The sequence below is a fragment of the Amia ocellicauda genome, chromosome 19 (assembly GCF_036373705.1).
Source record: "Amia ocellicauda isolate fAmiCal2 chromosome 19, fAmiCal2.hap1, whole genome shotgun sequence".
NCBI classification, from domain to species: domain Eukaryota; kingdom Metazoa; phylum Chordata; class Actinopteri; order Amiiformes; family Amiidae; genus Amia; species Amia ocellicauda.
Genome location: NC_089868.1, coordinates 15,169,810 through 15,190,547, shown reverse-complemented (window position 1 = coordinate 15,190,547; position 20,738 = coordinate 15,169,810). Strand labels below are relative to the sequence as shown.

The 20,738-nt window shown below is 37.7% G+C and overlaps 1 protein-coding gene across 5 annotated transcripts in view; it reads right to left on the bottom strand.

Moving 5' to 3' along the window:
• st3gal3a (ST3 beta-galactoside alpha-2,3-sialyltransferase 3a) overlaps window positions 1–20,738 on the bottom strand; it is a 94,052-nt gene that overhangs the window by 56,596 nt on the left and 16,718 nt on the right. The window contains exons 1-2 of one of the 5 annotated variants that reach the window (XM_066691648.1): window positions 15,063–15,430; window positions 12,163–12,311 (exon numbers count right to left, since the gene is read on the bottom strand). In XM_066691648.1, coding sequence (XP_066547745.1) covers window positions 12,163–12,280 — 118 coding nt within the window. In that variant the 5' untranslated portion in view covers window positions 12,281–12,311; window positions 15,063–15,430. Of the gene's footprint in view, window positions 1–12,162; window positions 12,312–15,062; window positions 15,431–20,738 lie in introns of those variants that run through there. The other 4 variants (XM_066691651.1, XM_066691650.1, XM_066691652.1 and 1 more) reach the window with 4 other exon arrangements.

Genomic DNA, 20,738 nt, shown 5'->3' with positions numbered 1-20,738 from the left:
TTAGCTGGGGTGATCGCTGCACCAGCAGGAGCCAGTCTGGCAAATGATTCAATACCAACCTCTGCAGAGGCTTTCAATATTACACTTGTTAACATGAAAGCCAGTCATTTTTCTAGTATTTGGAAATCTAAATTTTTTTAAAGTGACACCATCACCATCAGCCCACATACAAGTGCAGTTGTAAAAACCAGTGTAAAAACAAATCAGCACCAAAACAAAAACTGATCCCGAGTGAAATACAAAGTCATATTCATCCGTGACAATGGGTAGTGCATTCCAGATCTGCATTTAATTTTCAATACATCAGCATCTTTGACAGAAATTAGGTTTTATTTAATTAATTAGCATTTACTTTAATCTAATGCATCAGTACATATATGACTAGAATAATGGTTATTAATCAGGTATCCGCCAGTTTGTCTCACACACCAGAAATTCCTGTACTGGACAGGACAGTGTTTGCATATTTTTTTGGTTTTTTTTTTGCAGATATGGCCTGTGAAAGTCTCCCAGCAAAAGCCGGTACAATGCCCTTTGTGCTCAGTGCTTTATGAACCTGGGAACATTTTCATCAAGAGATCAGGGAACACACACACACCAAAAAAACAAAACATGGAAACACTTTTCTTTAAAACGTTACAGGATATTTAATCTTTTAATGTGATTTATACACTTTTGCCACTTTTAATCTTTATTTTAAAGCCAGACATTAGTGGAGAAACATTGCAGTCCTGTATATCTATATAGCACACATCAAACACCCACATAACTTTTAATGCACTATAATTGTTTTACATCTGTGCTCAATTTTGATGGCACATAACTCATTGTAAAAGTCTGCATTTTTAAGAGCACCCACGGGAATGGTTTAGAGCAGTGGTTGCCAAGTCTCCTTGTAGACAAAGGATGACCCTAGGTATCATAACACCAAAGCCCACAAACACCAGAAATGCCTGCTTTCATGCAGCAGTTTTTACTGGATTTATACTAGAGTTTAACTAGTGCACCTCAGCTTCTGCATGATTTATTTTCACGCGTCAAAGGATCTGCAGGCTCTCTCAAGGCGAGTGGTTAATATGACGTAGAAGCACAAATGCTGCAAAAACAAATTCCATCCACCAAACAAATTGTATGAATGTTTAAGGTACAATAAGGGTGTCTGCTAATAAATACATAATAATGTCAAAGAGATAACAGGAAAGTAGAGGGTGCATTGTAAATCTATTATGCAGCAAATACAGTGCTTGCTTTCAGACTACTGTTTTTATATTAGAACTGAGCACTTCATATAAAATCAATGATGATATCTAGGTATAGTTTAATTTAAAAAAACTTTAAAAACAAAAGGAACAGTTGCACAGACTCATATTACGGACAGTGATTTAAATCAAGACTGAAAATTAAGTGCTGAAAATATAGTCAAATACTAAAACTGGAGCCAAAGGGCAAAAAGTCAGTCAACAATGTCTTTAAAAATAATACTTGAAAGAGAGACAACCAATTCTTGTAAACAAACAGAAGAAATACAACGTATTTAGGCAAATACTTTTGTTAATCTTTTCCATGAATATTTGTTTTAATGAAACATTTTTGTTTGAAGAATCAGTTTCAAATAAAATGACTAAGTTACTGTATACTCCAAAATAAGGAATTTCATCTGGAACATCCAGCATCTATTACCTAAGGAAATATGGATCGAACAAAACATTGCATTTCTCAATACCCTTACTACAAAAAAGCAAATGCATTCAGAGTTTCCACTCAGTTCAGGGTTCCATTTTCCATTACTTTTCCATGACTTTCCAGGATAATTTCCCTAATTTTGCAGGAAAGAAGTGAAGTTAAAACTAAACATTTTCTATATCGCAAGATATTTTCCCGATTGACGTATTCAGTTAATGCTCAAAAATAACATTAATAATGTGCATAATAAGTCAGTGTGCATAATCATCATATTTGTACACAGACTGCTGATATACTGCTGTCATTACTAAAGGTCTACATAAATAGTTCTATGTAAGGTGCATGTTACTGAACTGATGCCAATACTAAATGTCTCCACCCTACCAAACTACTTCAAAAGTACAGTAAGTGGGTTAACCCATGTAAAATGAACACAGAAAAGTGGATTTCGATCCCTATTATCTCAGAGTTATGAAATTGAAAGGTTAGACACAAATATGGTAAGCACTCCTGCAATATTATTTTGTAGAAAAAAAAAATCTCCAAGAAATTAAACTAATTGATGAGACGCATATTTAATGCTTTCAATAACTAGAATTCATGTTTTGATTTTTGTTTTTGGAAATATGAATAATTTTTTTCCATGACTTTTCCAGGTTCAAAAACATTTTGACCATTTTCCCCGACTTTTCCATGACTTTCCAGGTTTTTCCATGACCGTGGGAACCCTGTGCATTTGGCTCGCATGATTAGGATGTCCAACTCCTTAACAAAATAAAAAGGGGAAAAAAACATCCTTCATGAAAGTCCTTAGCTAATGTCCCAGTAATGTTATGGTAAAATAGCTCAAGTTTCATTTTTGTCCTGTCGTTAGACAGTTCGTGATAATCTGTAAATGCCAAAAGCATTGGTGCATCCTCATTCAAAGTAATGAAGTTAAAAGTGATAAAATGTGGATAGACAGGCGTATGTCTAGAGACAGATTTCAAAGACGTGCCTGGGCCAGGGAATAGGATGACAGTCAATATCATAACTCAAGGGAAATAAAAAATATATATTCCTCAAAAGTATTATGTGAGGAACTGTAATGCTGCCAAAAAATTAAGCAGATACAATCTTTCAAATGGTACCCTAAAATGTAAATTATGACTGCTTGGTTACATCTTGTTGCTTTCATGCAATTGCCTGTCACAGATATCACAGGTTGCTGGTCCATCTGAAAGTAGAATTTCACTGGCACTGCTCCATAGAAGAGATTGATGACATTTCAGCTGTACAGTATGCTACAGTAAGTGTTTCTAGGCAGATTTGTGTCTGCAATCCCTTAGCGATATCCGAGTCTGAAAAAGCTACTACAAAAAGCATCACTTAATCTGAGATATTAGATCAGTCTGACACTTCAAATATATGACTGAATTATTAAAAAGTATTAACACCAGTGTTTGTTGTTCCTTTAAAAATATCTGCCAGTGTGCATCGTTAGTCTGATGTATAATGTTTAAATATCCAGGATCGCCTTGCAACAAATACCTCCATTCAGACATCAATTGCTGCTCTAGAGACCAGGCAACCAGACTAATTCCAGGTCTGAAGGGAATGTCGCAGTCATACAGGCTACAGAAAAGCAAATCATTTTAGATCAGCAACAACTGAGATCAACAATGTATTAAGGCCCTGAAAACATAGATGGACACCGAGTTTAAAAGCATTAAGAACAGAAAGCATCTTCACACAAATTGTTGTGGCAGGCTGGAACAAACTTCCCCAGCCAGCTGTTGAATGCAACTCCTTATAATAATAATAATGATAATTCAAGAATAGACAATACGATTCTTGGAACATTTTGTTACCATCTGTCAGATGAGCAAGCCTACTCTCGTCAGAGCACGAGGCGAAAGGAAGGCCAGCGTTTTTATCTGGTTTAACCCAAGTTGGGATATCCACAAATGTAAATTAAGACAAAGATCAGTTCATAGTCTCCCTCTCTCTATTATCCAAAACCAGATATAGAACTCAAACTGGGAAAACAAAAATTGCAGTCTGGCAACCCTAAAAATCTGGGAGTTAGACAATTTGATTAAAATGTTAATGTGGAAATACATAATCAGTTTAGCAAAACAATAAACAAACAATAATGAATTCCTTCAGGGCCTTTGTCCTACTGCTAGTCTTCCTACAGTCTTTCCATCAAATGTTCATTCATTGAGGAACCATATCACACAAGAGACCCTTTCTGATTAAAGTTCCCTTACGCTAAAAGGCAGAAATGTTTCCTTTAAAAAAAAAGTCTAAAATAAAGAGCAGTTTCCACTGGAACAGAAGAAAAAGAGCAAACTGCATCTGTTAATGTCTCCCATTAAGAGTTAGTGAAGAAACCTTCAACTGCCTGCCTGCCCTTGAATCCTTATTCCACACACACACTGACTCATCCCCTCCAATTTAAAGTAGAGGGAGAAGGCTTATCTCCCTGATTGTTTTTAACATATAGTAAAGAAGGAAAATTACTTTATAATGGAAAAACCTATAGCCCCGATAACCTCCGAAGATTAACACTTCATATGTCACCACGGTAGGAGGGAAAGGTCTACAAATCCTTAGAAAACTTTATAAGACGTTTCCTCAATGTAATCCCTACAATTACGTCACTTTACACCTCTAATTACTTTGATATAATGATCCTATAAAACATTAATGTTGATGCATTTTCACTAAATGTTCATTCACCTTTCAGTATACACATTTGTTTACTGCAGGGGTTCTCAATCTTTTTTTCCTCACTCAAATCAAGGTAGACATCACCCCCAGACCACACAATAACCAGCTTAATGTAACAGAGATAATAAGCTCATAAGACTGTTCATAATAGTTATCACAACAATTTAATCAGTGATGTTCTAGATTGTCATTGGACTGCAAATCTAATCAACAAACGAAATTTGAAGCTGTGTCTGATACTAATATAAATAAGCCTTACTATGTTCCTGTAATTCTGTAACTTTTCTACAGACCATCTTAAAGGAGCTTGCAGAATACTGGATGATGATAGACTACAATTTGAGGAAAAGCTTCAAACCTTATGAAGAACAGACAAAGTAACAGTTGTGACGTTTTTCTACAAACGCTTAATGGAAGGACATTTGTTCAACGCCAAGAGAGAAAGAGAGGGTGGAACAACATAAAAAAACCCTGAACAATGAAAAACAGCTCTGTAAATTACAAATCTCAAGAAAACAACATTAAAAATATCAAAGTATTTTAGTTTTGTGTCAAACACAATCCATGAAAACCGCCACTCGCCCTGTTTCCGACACGACAAAGGGCCGCACCGAGGGAGAAGTTTCTCAGTGCGTTTCGAGAAAACGCAGCCACCATTTTGAAAAGGCATTTCCCCTTTTCTGAAAAAACTAAATAAACAAATTTGTCATTGACCAGTCAAGTCAATGCAGGCATCATGTAGAATGTTTTATTAGTCTGTGATACAGCTGACACAGCGAATATTTCTTTGTGCAATGGTGAAATGCAATATACATAAACAGTCTATTGCAAACTCAACCTAACGATGGGTATTGGTCTGAAATAGATCATGCATCTCTACAGGGAGACGGATAAGATGTTGTGTTGTACTGCGTACCCGACTTTGTGAACTCTGTCCTGTTAAAATCACCGTCAGTTCAAGAACACCCCCGCCCCCCCCCCACAAACAAATGTCTTTCTTCTGTCCTATTTGTAAACCCCAGACTGACCTGCATCTGCCTTTCAGAGCACGCACACAAACTATCTGCTAAATTGTTAGCAAATGGTGTGATGCTTGAGATACAGGAATAATTTCTCCTTTGAATTATGTGTATTTTCATAGCACTTGAGCCACTGGTGAGAGAGGGGGGAGTCAGGTGTTCCTAACCCAAACAGCCACATCCCTACCCTTGCTTGCCCTTGTTTTGATGAACTTCATAAGTAAACACAACCTAAACCAATGAAGCCGAAAAAAAGAGGAGGTCAAAGGGGTGGTAATCATATTCATTCACTTGGGCTTTGAAGAAGAGCAACACAAGTAAGTGAATGAATCACGGCAGGCAGCTTCTTCAATCATGTGGGGCCTTTGTTTCACCACAAGCTTTACTATGTTTTGGAGGAAAGAGGTGAAGGGGAACTTGTGGCTCTCTGAACCCACCTCCCAGATCTAAGCGCCTCTCGAGCAGAGCAAGCAGGGAGGGGTTCTGGAGGTTGTCTGCTTATGATCACAAAGAAGGTTAAGTGTCCCGTGTGCACATCACACTTGACTATTCGCCCAACCATGGCATAGGGGTTTCTCAGCAATAGGACCTTCAAGCAGGGACTCGAAGCGCTAAGTAAGAACATAAATATTTATGCTGACGGATGAATCAGATACAGGCCACGCAGAGCAGGTCCGTTGATACTGGTGGTTGGCTTTTGTATGTGAAGTGGAGCATCTACATACAGGGTTTTAAAAACAATAAAAGTAATCTATAATATTAACACCTAGCCTGCTATATATTTACTGTATCAAACCAGGGACTGTGCAAAATAGCAAATGACAGGCTTTAGCTAGATTTCCTTAGGCCAATAATTCTGCAGGCTTCATAAATTAAGCTCATATAAATGGTACTTAGTTTTCTATAATATATGACAATATTAAAGAATTCCACAAACCCCTGATAAGATCTTAAAAAGGCACTAAAAGTTAAGCAGAGTATAAAAACTGGGACCGGCTAGTTTTACAATCTTGGGATTATGAATGAATGACAGAGTCTAATAAACATAACTCAGACCAACTGCTTTGGATACACTGTTGGAATTAGCCTATTTAAATGTACAAAGAGACATTCATTTATGGACAGATTTGTTCATGGTTCAATTACAGTTTAGATAAATGTAAAGACTGTAATAAATTATACATAATACATGCAGCATATCAATACACTGTCTAGTCTTAGGGAATGCCTTTCCAAAATCAAGAGAAATACCCTCTTGGAAAATAAGTTTAACTTAATTTTCTGCATTATCACACTCACTTTAAATCACATGAAACTCACAACATAGCCTAGCTTGAAGGCCCACAAGCAACTCTTAGTTCAAAGCAAAAAGGGTTTTGTGTATCCAGTCTTTCCAATTAAGCACCTCTTGCAGTAAGTCTAAAGTATATTTCCATATGAAGTAAAAAAAATAATAATAATGAAAGGTTTCAACAGAAAAATCATGAAACTGACCAAGGGAGAGTATCCCACAGGATGAGAGACAGGTATTACATAGCCTCACAGTACACTAATTTTACATTTAAAAACTGTGCAGTTATAGAAGTGATGAATGTAGCATCTCAAATTAAATGAATGGCATGAATCCTGAGAATAGCAATCAGACAACCCCATGGTGAACTTCACCTCAGACACCAGATGTTTAAAACAATTTAGGATGTTCTGATGGTAAACGTAACACCACATAAATTAAAATGCATCAGGGTCCAAAAAACAGAGGATAGGCTGAGAAACCCTAACTAAAGGAGGACTGAAGACAGCAGGAACAGGAGCCACCCATAATTTTATACTATAATTACTTGCAACCAGACAAACACCAAGAGGTCAAGTGGTGCCATTTCATGCATCGCTTCACTCTACGCTGCATGATTTGGAAACCCAGGATCCAGTTTAATCTTGTGTAATCCTACTGGTAACACACAACTTCAATCATCTTATGAAATACCAGAGTCTACATATGTAGGGATTTATATGATTTTACACCATTGAGGATTTTTCATTTTTCATCTGGCACGATCCAAGACATCAAAACTCATCCAAAAGCATTTCATACAAGGTATCGGCTGTGTAACATGGGACAACTGAAATGGTAATATTTTATTATTCTCCAAAACAAACGTCAACATTACGCAATGTTAGACTGGCAATCAGTTTCTATTGCATTCCACAGGGGGGAAGGGTTTACAAAGGAATCAGTGAGAGCCCTCTAAATTCCCATTTTAGAAGCTGTTCTTATGATAGAAATCCACTGCTGACATGTTTGTCTCCTAACCACAATATTAAGATGAGCCTCTGAAGAAATTAAGGCGGACAATTATTATTTCAAAGTTTCAGTTTTGTATGTGGGCTGTTATACACAAGAACAATGTGTGTATATATTGATTATACAGAGTATGTGCATGCATACACTCACCTAAAGGATTATTAGGAACACCATACTAATACTGTGTTTGACCCCCTTTCGCCTTCAGAACTGCCTTAATTCTACGTGGCATTGATTCAACAAGGTGCTGAAAGCATTCTTTAGAAATGTTGGCCCATATTGATAGGATAGCATCTTGCAGTTGATGGAGATTTGTGGGATGCACATCCAGGGCACGAAGCTCCCGTTCCACCACATCCCAAAGATGCTCTATTGGGTTGAGATCTGGTGACTGTGGGGGCCAGTTTAGTACAGTGAACTCATTGTCATTCTGACTCTACCATCTGAATGTCTCAACAGAAATCGAGACTCATCAGACCAGGCAACATTTTTCCAGTCTTCAACTGTCCAATTTTGGTGAGCTTGTGCAAATTGTAGCCTCTTTTTCCTATTTGTAGTGGAGATGAGTGGTACCCGGTGGGGTCTTCTGCTGTTGTAGCCCATCCGCCTCAAGGTTGTACGTGTTGTGGCTTCACAAATGCTTTGCTGCATACCTCGGTTGTAACGAGTGGTTATTTCAGTCAAAGTTGCTCTTCTATCAGCTTGAATCAGTCGGCCCATTCTCCTCTGACCTCTAGCATCAACAAGGCATTTTCGCCCACAGGACTGCCGCATACTGGATGTTTTTCCCTTTTCACACCATTCTTTGTAAACCCTAGAAATGGTTGTGCGTGAAAATCCCAGTAACTGAGCAGATTGTGAAATACAAAATTGCTTAAATCACCTTTCTTTCCCATTCAGACATTCAGTTTGGAGTTCAGGAGATTGTCTTGACCAGGACCACACCCCTAAATGCATTGAAGCAACTGCCATGTGATTGGTTGGTTAGATAATTGCATTAATGAGAAATTGAACAGGTGTTCCTAATAATCCTTTAGGTGAGTGTATATTATATATATACACTCACCTAAAGGATTATTAGGAACACCTGTTCAATATATAACAGTGTGTGTGTATATATATATATATATATATATATATATATATATATACACACACTGTTATATATGTATACTCATGTGTACTCAATTAACTAGCTAAATATTGAACTACTCTCTTACTCAAATATCACAAAATTAAGAAAAACACAAAGAAAAGGGGTGGGAGGGTTTCAGGTTTTCTGTTCATTGTCTAGCAGACAGCCCCCCCAGCCATCATCCAGCGTTAATAATGGCGTCACTGACGTCTCACATGGAGGCCCCCCAAACTGCACATGGACTATACCTGTATAGAGTACCAAGTCACCAGTTTGTCTTTTTTGATCATCCATGAACACCCTGCAGAATCACAGACCAGCTTCCCATGTTCGTGTTTGCCATTTCTCTTCTAAATGTTTAGATTTCCGAGGCATGGCCAGAGACTACGTATATAAACATAGAGCCGTATTTATGTAGCAAATGTTCAGTTTTGGAATGTCAATTATGTACAGAACATACAACACATTTTATACGCAAACCTGTTTGATCTTACAGCTTGTTAACGATCGTGGCCTCTGATTAGATTTCTTCACAAACCACAGATTCTAGTCATGCAATAAAGAGATGGGGAACAGACGCTCTACAAACAGCACAGCAACGCAGAGGCAGATTAAATTAGTCAGCAGTTTACCTTAAATTAACCCCCAAATGTGTCCACTCTGTATCAATTAAAGTGTGGAGGTTTTTTCAAGACTAGGATAAGAATATTTGTTGAATGCTTTAGTCAAGCTTCAAATCTTTAGCCTATCACCTGATGTCATCACAGGTTTCATTTGGTAAAATATGATTACTAAAATACCAACAGAGTAGACACTTGCATATTATTTTACCTTGTAAATGTCTTCATTTTAAATGCATATGGTGAAAGAAACACCTAGGAACATAAACTAACCACAATCACCAACAAAATGTGATCACAATCTATTTACATTAGAACTCCAATGGCATTCAACAGAATTGGAGAATTTGAGCAACACAAACCAACTAATTCCCTTGTGATTGTCAGCTTCTGTGGGTCCAGCACTCCCTCTAGTGGTAAGGAGAATTTTCTAAACACTGCACCCATTTTAAAATCCTCTATTATGTTCTTGTTCCTTGATGTCTGATATTTCTAGAAATCCCTTTGTTATTTTTGTTCCAAACTGAGCTCTCAATTAATTGAGTGAAAAATAAATGTAATTAATTTAAGTTGCTTAAATTTAGCTTACAAAACCTTGAAGAATTAAAGTGTTTCATATTATTTTAAATTTAACTTGAAATCTGCAACTATTTAAACATACATTTGCTATGATGAGGCAAATTCTTAGTTTAATGTAAGTAACTGAATGTACAGTCAGAACAAAAACTAATGGGAGGTTGAGTCCCAAAGACCAGGGCAGAGAACCTTTGCCCTAAAGGGGTTGACAGAGGTAAATTCTGGGAAATCTTCACCAAAAATAAAAAGTTTAGTCTTTCTTATCTGTCAGAGCAATGGAGGCCTTCTGTTTGAACAGCTAAGTGTTGCTTAAACTAATTGTGATGGTTGTGACTTGAAGTTGAAAATAAAAAGTGTTAGACAAATTATGAAGTCTACAGAGCCAGATGCACCAAACTACCCAAACAGTAAGAACTTCATTCTCCCAGATAAAAGCACTAGAATCACTAATTGGTGTTCTATCAGACTCATTTTGATTTAATTAAGGCTCATATGAATCTGCCATTTCCTTTGGGTTTGAAAGTTCACTCCTCTGAATCTATAATAACAGAAACATAAGGTTTCTAATTATGACTAGTTGACTAAATAACAAACTCAAAGGCTTTAATAATTTAAGAAATTCTGATCAAATCTAGGCAAAAATCTACAGTTCCACCAGTTTGAAAGTGATATTTTTTGCGGTGTATACAAAATCTGAAATTTGTCTTTTGGCTCCCTCAGCTGGTAAAATAAAGAACTTCATACTAATTCTCAGAACAAATGGTAATACCACTGCCAGCACAAAACCAGTTGAGTTCTCACAGCTCTGTCTTAATTCACAAGTGATATCGCAGATTTTTTTCTAGGCTGAATTAACATTCAACAAACTGAAAAATATACAATTGAATCTAATGTGCACTAAAACCAAGTGGATTTCTCCAAAAAGCACACAAAACAGGGCTTAAAACAGGGTTTGAATACTTTTAACAAATGTAATTATAGTAATTACACTACTATTCATGCATTTGTATTCATTACAAAAATATAGCTGGTGTCATGTCAAGGAACACATTTGGCATACTGTGCTTTGTGTAAAGTCCAATAATAATGTGTTTGATATAAACTTATGGGAACTCAATTTAAAATATTTGCTCATAAAACAAAAATGGTGTTTGGCTGTTTCCACTCCATTTGTCACAGTTTTCAGCCTTTTCATACTGAGCGTGCATTTTTACCTTTTACCTGGTCTCACCACTGTGTGATCCGAGGGAACTTCGGATATTTTTTCCATTTAAAAAAGTCCCCCTAATACTGGAAAACTGGAGTCAGCCTACACTAATACCAAAATGTGTGCTATTCCCCGGACATCATCACAATGAACTTGATAGTGTTCATCTTAAAGTAGTACGTAATGACGAATAGCATGCTTAATAACAGGTTACAAACAAATACAGTATAATCAAACATGTTTCCTGTACATCGGCAACCAGTCATCATTTTTGAGTCATGAACTAATAGTGGGAGTGTTTGCACCTCTCAGCTGTCTGCACTAAATCACAATGTCTCCAACCCCCGAAACCATTTATTACTGGGCGTAACTGGCTTCCACTAACTCAGCTGTAAACACTAAGCCACACAATATGACACTCAGCTTCAAACTCTGGGGTGTCAAACTGGCTCCTGGAGTGCCAGTGTCAAATTGCTTTTATATTGAACTGGTCAACATTAACAATTTCACTCGAGTGAGAATGTTTCAACAGTAATCTGAATCACATCTTTTTGATTATTTGTTATTTCAAATCAGCATTAGTGGTGGAAAACTGTGCTGCTGATAAACAAGATCGATAAGATGACACCTGACAGAGGAGCTTGGGAGAAAATACCCAAAACAAAAAGATTTTGCAGCTCTAGAGCACTGGAGTTTAATGAACATGATCTACATCTGACAGTACTGGACATCACATCAGACCACAGGATCGTACATCGCAGCCCCACTAAGTCACATTGCCCCAAGCCCCACAGGTCCCAGACAAAAGCCCAATGATTGCGTGCCAGTAACTCGGCTCAAACCCCCACTCTACGTTGCCATGCCGATCTCTCTGGAGAGAGCAGGCAGTCTCTGGATGTACTCACGTGACTTCTGTCCCCACACACGCAGATGCAACTTCCCTGAAGAGTAGTACAAGAAGCCCAGGACCAGCATGGGACACAACACCAGTAGCAGGTTTCGTGTAGGCTTCATGATACTCATCTTTCACATGGTATCATCTGCACTACATCACCTGGAGGAGGGGGGGAAATACACACAGTCAGGTATATACCAGTCGGCAGCACTGAGTAGTGATTAGGGCTCTGGACTCATGACTGGAAGGTTGTAGGTTCAAATCCTGGGTGCTCTTGGATTTAGATTGCAAAGGTACAAATGTAAGTCGCCCTGGATAAGAGTGTCTGCTAAATAACAAAAATAATATACACAGATGACCCAACACTGCAGGTGTTGAGCTCAAATTAAAGGTCAGGTAACCTGAGCTGGACGTGCATGCAAAAATGCACAAATGCATGAGTTTCCAGGCAAGCAGCATGTTTATATTACCAGAGGAAAAAAAACGAAAACCATTTCTTCAATACAAAACTCAATGAATAGAATAGAATCAAACAGATGAAAACTGAATTCACTTACTGGAGTGAAGCTTATTAGCACCACAGAGAGAGAGAAAAAAAAAATCACAATAATGATTGCGTTAATATGAGATATCCAGACAGGAGCTGGAAGAGGAACTGCTCTACAGCACGGTAAGCTTTATTCAGATTTAATAATAATGTGCAAAATATCTAATGTACCTAACATAAATTAAATGTATGAAACACTAAGACTAGCAGGATTTGCGGCATACACAGTGGACATGGTCTCCGGTTCTTATGAGGTTGGGGTTGGCAGATCGTATGTTGTATTCGAAAAACATTATCTAAATATGATGCATTTTAAAATATTAAATAAGTTTCTGATAGCCTGCTTTCTCCTTTTGCTGTTTTGCAGGTTCTCATACATGGCAGCTGATTAACTCATCGAGACAGATTTTCAACTGGGGTTAGGGCAGAAAGACATTGTGACAGAGCATAACCACAGCATAAATTGGAGCCGTCGGACTTTGCAAAAAACCCCAAAGAGGTTACAATTGTATCATCGAAAAAACAAGACATGTTTTTAGGTTTTTGCTAATCTAGAGCAAGAGTGCTTTAATAATACAATTTAATAATTGCAGTCATTTAATTAACTTAAATTGTAATCATCAACTTTAGTGCAGAAGTACATTAATATAAAATACAAAACACATCCTAGTTTGAAAGAGGTAACAACTGAAGAAATGACAAAGTGAAGTTAAATAGTGCAATATTACAGCTTCCCAATGCAATATAAACTGAAGTATTGACATCTTAGTTCAGAATTTATTTGAACCTATGTAAAGACAGCCCAATAACCGAGAACGTTTTTCTTTTAGGCGACAAGGTTTTCATTTCCAAACTGAGTTTAAATTAAAGCAGTATACGTAATGCATACTCTAGTAGCATTGTACCAATCAATCGTCAAACATCAGAAAGCAGAAAACCAAAACTCAAAATATACTGCAGGCGTTTTATGAGGACATTCCTTCAGGTGTAACAAAGCTCAGAGATAAGCTGTTAGTCTGACAGCCAGATAAGTAAATTACATTGTCAATATGTAGGCCTGCATGAAAACTGCATGTCTGCATAAAGAAAGCTAGTACAACAAAAGTATGCCTTGTCTTGTCCTTTCAAAAAAATAACTACACAGAGTAGGCCTATTGATTTGTATTATTATTAAATTGTAGTGCAGAATGATGTTGTGTAGTTCCCATTAATAACAATATTGCATCAATCCAAGTGTAAAATGCTTTAGATTGCAGGTACATGTGTAAACCTAAAACATCCTCCCGTCAGGCAAGAGTCACACGCAAACTGCAATCAATATTTTGTAATTTCTTGTTCATTTTCAAAGTACAGTCCAATTGGTTACAATCAATTAAAGGTTAGATAAAAAAGGATTTTGCAAAAAAGGATCCAACATCACATATCTTTGCCTATTTTTCCACAAACAACTAAGCCTATATTATCACATCTTCCTACATTTGACAATTGTGACATGGGTCACTACACAGGAAGTACATCTGCACACATCTGAGCCTTCGAAGAGGTCAAAGGTTTCCAGGCACTTTCGTCTTAAATTGTATTAAAATACAATTTTAAAAAGCCTGAAACAAATAAAGGCATGAACCAGAACATACATTTCACAGAGGACACAGCCAGTAGGCTATACAAACAAGCAGACAGACCTTTAATGTTGTGTATAAACAATGAATTGTTCCACATTTACAATAGAAACAAAGTAGGTTTCCCCCCACTTATTACAATTTACATTTTCAGTTCCTATAGATAGGTAGGGTAATAAAGTATAGCTATGCAATTAAGCTATAAATAATGAATGAAAAAATTAAAGTAATTAAAATGAACTTCTGAATACATCATTTCTTTTTCAAATGATTTACACAGAACATGCTCTTTCAATCAAATAACCAATATCAACTTTGGACATGACAATATCCACACAAGATCTGACCTCCAGGGAGCCGGACACTGGCCACTGGGCTCTTACTAACCAAAAACCGTTTTCAATTCAAATCGCATAGTCTATAATGCATCAGTTGCATAATACAATAAAATTGCAATGATCTAAAAAAAAAAAAAAAAAAAGACGCAATTTAAAAAAAATGAACACAAGTGATGTATAACAAAATATACGTGTTTACCCCTCTCGAAAGACACCCCTTTGAAAACCAAAATTGCAACGAATTGCGGGCACCCTGCGCAGGAAACACCCAGGACTCGAGCGAGTGAGCAGGCCCGAGTCTTTTTCCGCTCGGGGATAAACAAATACTGGAGACAGAGGTTTAAAACCCAATAAACAATTCAATAAAAACATACCGGCACCCCCCACACCCCACACACAGACTCACCCTGGGTTGTAAGAGGAGGTAGTTTTCCTTGGCACAAGTACCGTTTAAAGCAGAGCCCTTCATTGCTGTCGTGCTAGTAGATCATTTATGTCTCCGTGTCTGAGAGGTGCACAGCCGCATTTCCAAGCCTGCTTTCCGTGGCAGAGATACGATGACAAAGTTGGCATGGATCTCTTTCTCTCCCCGGATTAGTAGTCGTTTCTTTTTTTTAATCTGTGACTTCTGCAATGTCCCGGCTACGGTCGTGCTTCTCCCGTCCTAGCTTCAGTCCGAGGAGCCTGTCTGTGCCTCCACTTGGCACAAAATACCGCAGCGCCTCTCGTCCACTCTCTGTCGATCTCCAGTCCATCCCTGAATCACATGGGCCCGCCGATCACAACATCTAAGTGTTTGTGTGTGAAGAGACAAAATGCATCCCTTCTTTAGAAAAACTTATCACAATAAAATGAGTTGAGGTGTTGTCATGGCTTAATAACAGTTTGGCTTCTGTAAGACTCCCAAAAAATGGTCACCACCTCAATATGTAGAATGATATGTTGTTGATCATATATCTATATAATATGCCCATTTTAGACTGTGTAGGTAAAGCCCTAGTATAATTAATAGTGGAAGCGATGAAGTTACAACTGCAGATATACATCTTCACCATTCAATTAAAATAACGGTGGTTAATACTTAAACTGCATTAGGACCATTCCCAAGATCTGCAGCCAGAAACAAAGTCACCACAACATCCCTTAAAAAGATCTTGAGAGGAAAACATTATAAAGAAAACATCCCTTCCACACACACATAAATCAATATCAGTCACAGTGCATATTTAAATGTATGGTCTTGGAATATAATGCATGTATGTGCCTAGAATAAAATGCCAACTAGCTAAATGTGCATTCTCATATATAGGGGTCTAGTATGGCAAGCCAAATGATCATTTAGAGATATCTTTAATACATTTAAAGATATCTTCAAATATTTCGAGATATCTCTAAAGCATTTAAAGATATCTGCAAATCAATTAGATATCTGCAAATCATTTCAAGATATTTCATTTAAAAGTACATTTAGAGATCTCTAGATTATTTGCAGAAATCTTTAAATGATTTAGATTTCTTGAAATCATTGAGAGATATCTGCAAATCATTTAGAAATATCTACAAATGACTTCTGGTATGTTGCCCAAGATAATCACTTCCTGTGAACTTGTTAATTCATGTAACTGAATGAGTGATCAGGAACTGATCATCTATGCCAAAATACAGGAAGTAATTTCAAGAGTGCTTCAAATCACTTCGAGATATCTTCAAATATAGAGATATCTTTAAAAAGCACCTTATTTATATATCTCTAAATGGTTTGCAGATATCTCTACATCATTTAAAGAGCTCTTTAAATTATTTAGAAATATCTTGAAATATTTGAAGATATTTTGAAATGCATTTAGATATATCTCTAAATGATAATTTGGCTTGCCATAGTATGAAAGAGCCAACCTCAAAATGTCAGCTTGTAATATTTAAACAGGTTACCAATAAACAGAATTAGGTTTACTGAAATAGTTAGATTTCACAGGATGACACCTGACTAGTCAAGCCAATAATAAAAATACAAACATCATGACACAAAAAAGTGGGCTAATCTCCAATTTTACAGAGTTAAAGTCTAGGGGATCATATTCAATGTGTTCTGTAACTGAAATGATCACCAGAACATAGTACAATAAATAGTTTATCAGTTTGCTGTGTTAAATGTAAATCCACATAATCCTTCTTATATGTCAACCAATCAGTTAACCCACAATTAAATTGATAATAGTTGCAGGGTTTTAGAAGCTACAAGAGAATAAACATGATACAGCGTATTGTTTCTGTCCCTGCTGTGTGGGAGGACTCTTGTTGAAATGGTGCCAACATTGGGAGAAATGACCCTGAGAGGTCAGTGCCAATGCTGCCCTCCCATGTACACCCAGATCAGTATTCTCTAGGATTCGGTCTTAGATTCTGAAATTGATTTACAACCTTAGATACTGAGATCACCAATTCTGTTGAGTCACAGTTGCACAAATACACCTTCTGTTTGTTAAATTAGACAAAGTTCCCCTGCTGAACGTACTTCTGTTTTTCTGTTGGGCTACAGTGCCCATCTGCACCAGAATCGTAAAGAATTGAAATATGAAGCCTGTGTACTCATTTTTGTTTTGTCTTTACGTATAGTTTTACAGAAAGCTTTTTAAATAATTATGAACTTGCATCAAGCACCCATCTTAACAGAGTGGCACCAGCTTAAGGCCTTTCTTGGTTGCCAGCTGCTGGGGACAGATGAGCCATCTGACTCATATTCAAAGTACTTTTAGAGAGTTGGCAGACATATCTATCTGTGTAACCAGAGAGGCATGGGGCATGAGAGAAGTGGGTAAGCAGCAGCAGGTCCCCAGCAATACAGATTGCCCATGACCACTGCAGAGAGTGAGAGAAGTCATCTGGATTAAAGAAACTGATAAAATGACAAATCTCATGTCTCTGAGGTAACTAAGACGGCGAAAAAAAAAACATAAAATGCACAAGTTTAACTGTAAAACACACACAATAGATTTTCTTCTGCAAGTTGTCATCTTGGGCCAACAAAATGAGGAACTTGATGTCTTTGAAAATCTAATGGAAATACACTGTTCTAGATGTAAAATAATTGGGATACAAGGAAATTACAGAATGGAGATTTATTTGCATGAACTTACAGTGAGGGAAAAAAGTATTTGATCCCCTGCTGATTTTGTACGTTTGCCCACTGACAAAGAAATGATCAATCTATAATTTTAATGGTAGATGTATTTTAACAGTGAGAGACAGAATAACAACAAAAAAATCCAGAAAAACGCATTTCAAAAAAGTTATACATTGATTTGCATGTTAATGAGGGAAATAAGTATTTGATCCCCTATCAATCAGCAAGATTTCTGGCTCCCAGGTGTCTTTTATACAGGTAACGAGCTGAGATTAGGAGCACTCTCTTAAAGGGATCTCAGCTCGTTACCTGTATAAAAGACACCTGTCCACAGAAGCAATCAATCAATCAGATTCCAAACTCTCCACCATGGCCAAGACCAAAGAGCTGTCCAAGGATATCAGGGACAAGATTGTAGACTGGAATGGGCTACAAGACCATCACCAAGCACCTTGGTGAGAAGGTGACAACAGTTGGTGCGATTATTTGCAAATGGAAGAAACACAAAATAACTGTCAGTCTCCCTCGGTCTGGGGCTCCATGCAAGATCTCACCTCGTGGAGTTTCAATGATCATGAGAACGGTGAGGAATCAGCCCAGAACTACACGGGAGGATCTTGTTAATGATCTCAAGGCAGCTGGGACCATAGTCACCAAGAAAACAATTGGTAACACACTACGCCGTGAAGGACTGAAATCCTGCAGTGACCGCAAGGTCCCCCTGCTCAAGAAAGCACATGTACAGGCCCGTCTGAAGTTTGCCAATGAACATCTGAATGATTCAGAGGAGAACTGGGTGAAAGTGTTGTGGTCAGACGAGACCAAAATCGAGCTCTTTGGCATCAACTCAACTCGCCGTGTTTGGAGGAGGAGGAATGACCCCAAGAACACCATCCCCACCGTCAAACACGGAGGTGGAAACATGTGGCCTAGCCAGTCTCCAGACCTTAATCCCATAGAAAATCTGTGGAGGGAGCTGAAGGTTCGAGTTGCCAAACGTCAGCCTCGAAACCTTAATGACTTGGAGAGGATCTGCAAAGAGGAGTGGGACAAAATCCCTCCTGAGATGTGTGCAAACCTGGTGGCCAACTACAAGAAACGTCTGACCTCTGTGATTGCCAACAAGGGTTTTGCCACCAAGTACTAAGTTGAAGGGGTCAAATACTTATTTCCCTCATTAACATTCAAATCAATGTATAACTTTTTTGAAATGCATTTTTCTGGATTTTTTTGTTGTTATTCTGTCTCTCACTGTTAAAATACACCTACCATTAAAATTATAGACTGATCATTTCTTTGTCAGTGGGCAAACGTACACAATCAGCAGGGGATCAAATACTTTTTTCCCCCACTGTAGTTTCACCTTATTTGGTGATCGTATAGTTTCTCTACTGCTTGTGAAAAAGGAACTGACAACAATAGAAGACATGTTTACAGGTCATTGGCGGAACGTCTGCAGTTTTGCAGTTACAATCCTGAGAGTCTCACTAATTGTAGCAGTTAAAAAAGAAATGTTCTCCCTCTCTTATCACCCCAATACTTGTCTGCATGTATGCAGCTTGACCTGTTTACTTTATTTCAACATCTTCCTCACCAACTCCAGTTCAAACTCCACGCAACTGACTAGTCACAGATTTCCGTTCTTCATCATCAACTTTAATACTTCCATCTCATTTATATATGGTTTTCACCTATTACCCAAAGCTTGATTTGAAAAGTCTCTAATAGTCTAATTTTCCTTCTGCTCTTTCGTTCTAATTCTTCTAATCTTCAGAAATAAAAGATACTTGAAAAAACCCTTTTAACTCTTGCCAATGGTTATCCTGCATCCTAGGAATCTCCCACCAGGAAAAAAAATGTCAAAGAGTGGCTAATATTTAATCTGTCATTGGCTTTAAAGCCAATGAGTCTTTGCACTTTGCAAGGTAAAGCCAGGGATCTGGAACATCTTTTTGTCTTCCATTTGAAGTTAATTTAATTGGAAGAGGAGCATCCAGTTGCTGTCTAGGTGAGTAAGGGCTGGCTGGATGTGTGGATGGTTTTAATTAAAGACGGGCAGTGAGTGTTTTAGATGTACATAAGGCAGTTAGCACAGAGACTGGGAAGTCTAGTCAAGAGAGGAAGCAACACAAATAACCAGAGCATTTTGGGAAGGTGCCAGGAGAAGGAGAGCGAGTGGGCCGGGGGTCTCCATCAGAGTGGAATAGAATTGGGTCCTTTCACAATGAATAATTCTTCCCCTCCCGACCTCTGTATTTTAGAGCACTGCCCTTGAATTTTACTGTGCACGGTATTTTATCTTTCTTATTCATCTTTTAATATTTTTGTATTAAACCTAAAGTACCCGCATTCCTTTCCTAGCACTTTTTAAAACACATTGCTCCAGGCTGTCAAGTCTAAATGAATTAAAGTATTGTTCCTGAAAGCAAAGCATCACTATTAACTCTTAACCACTGTATTACACATTGCAGGTTAGACAAACAAAAAACAAAAACAACAGCCTATAGAACCAAACAAGCCATTGGAGAGAGAGAGAGAGAGAGAGAGTGAGAAAGAGAGAAAAGCTCGGCTTTAGTTTGAAATGTTTGAAATAACCCCCCAATTTACAATTTTAAAGTGAAAGGTGCTCTCAACTGTTGATTCATCCAACAGAACTCCTAGTGCTGTTCAGGGCAGCAATTTTTAGCCCTTCTTGCACTGCACCACAATATACATATACACTCACCTAAAGGATTATTAGGAACACCATACTAATACTGTGTTTGACCCCCTTTCGCCTTCAGAACTGCCTTAATTCTACGTGGCATTGATTCAACAAGGTGCTGAAAGCATTCTTTAGAAATGTTGGCCCATATTGATAGGATAGCATCTTGCAGTTGATGGAGATTTGTGGGATGCACATCCAGGGCACGAAGCTCCCGTTCCACCACATCCCAAAGATGCTCTATTGGGTTGAGA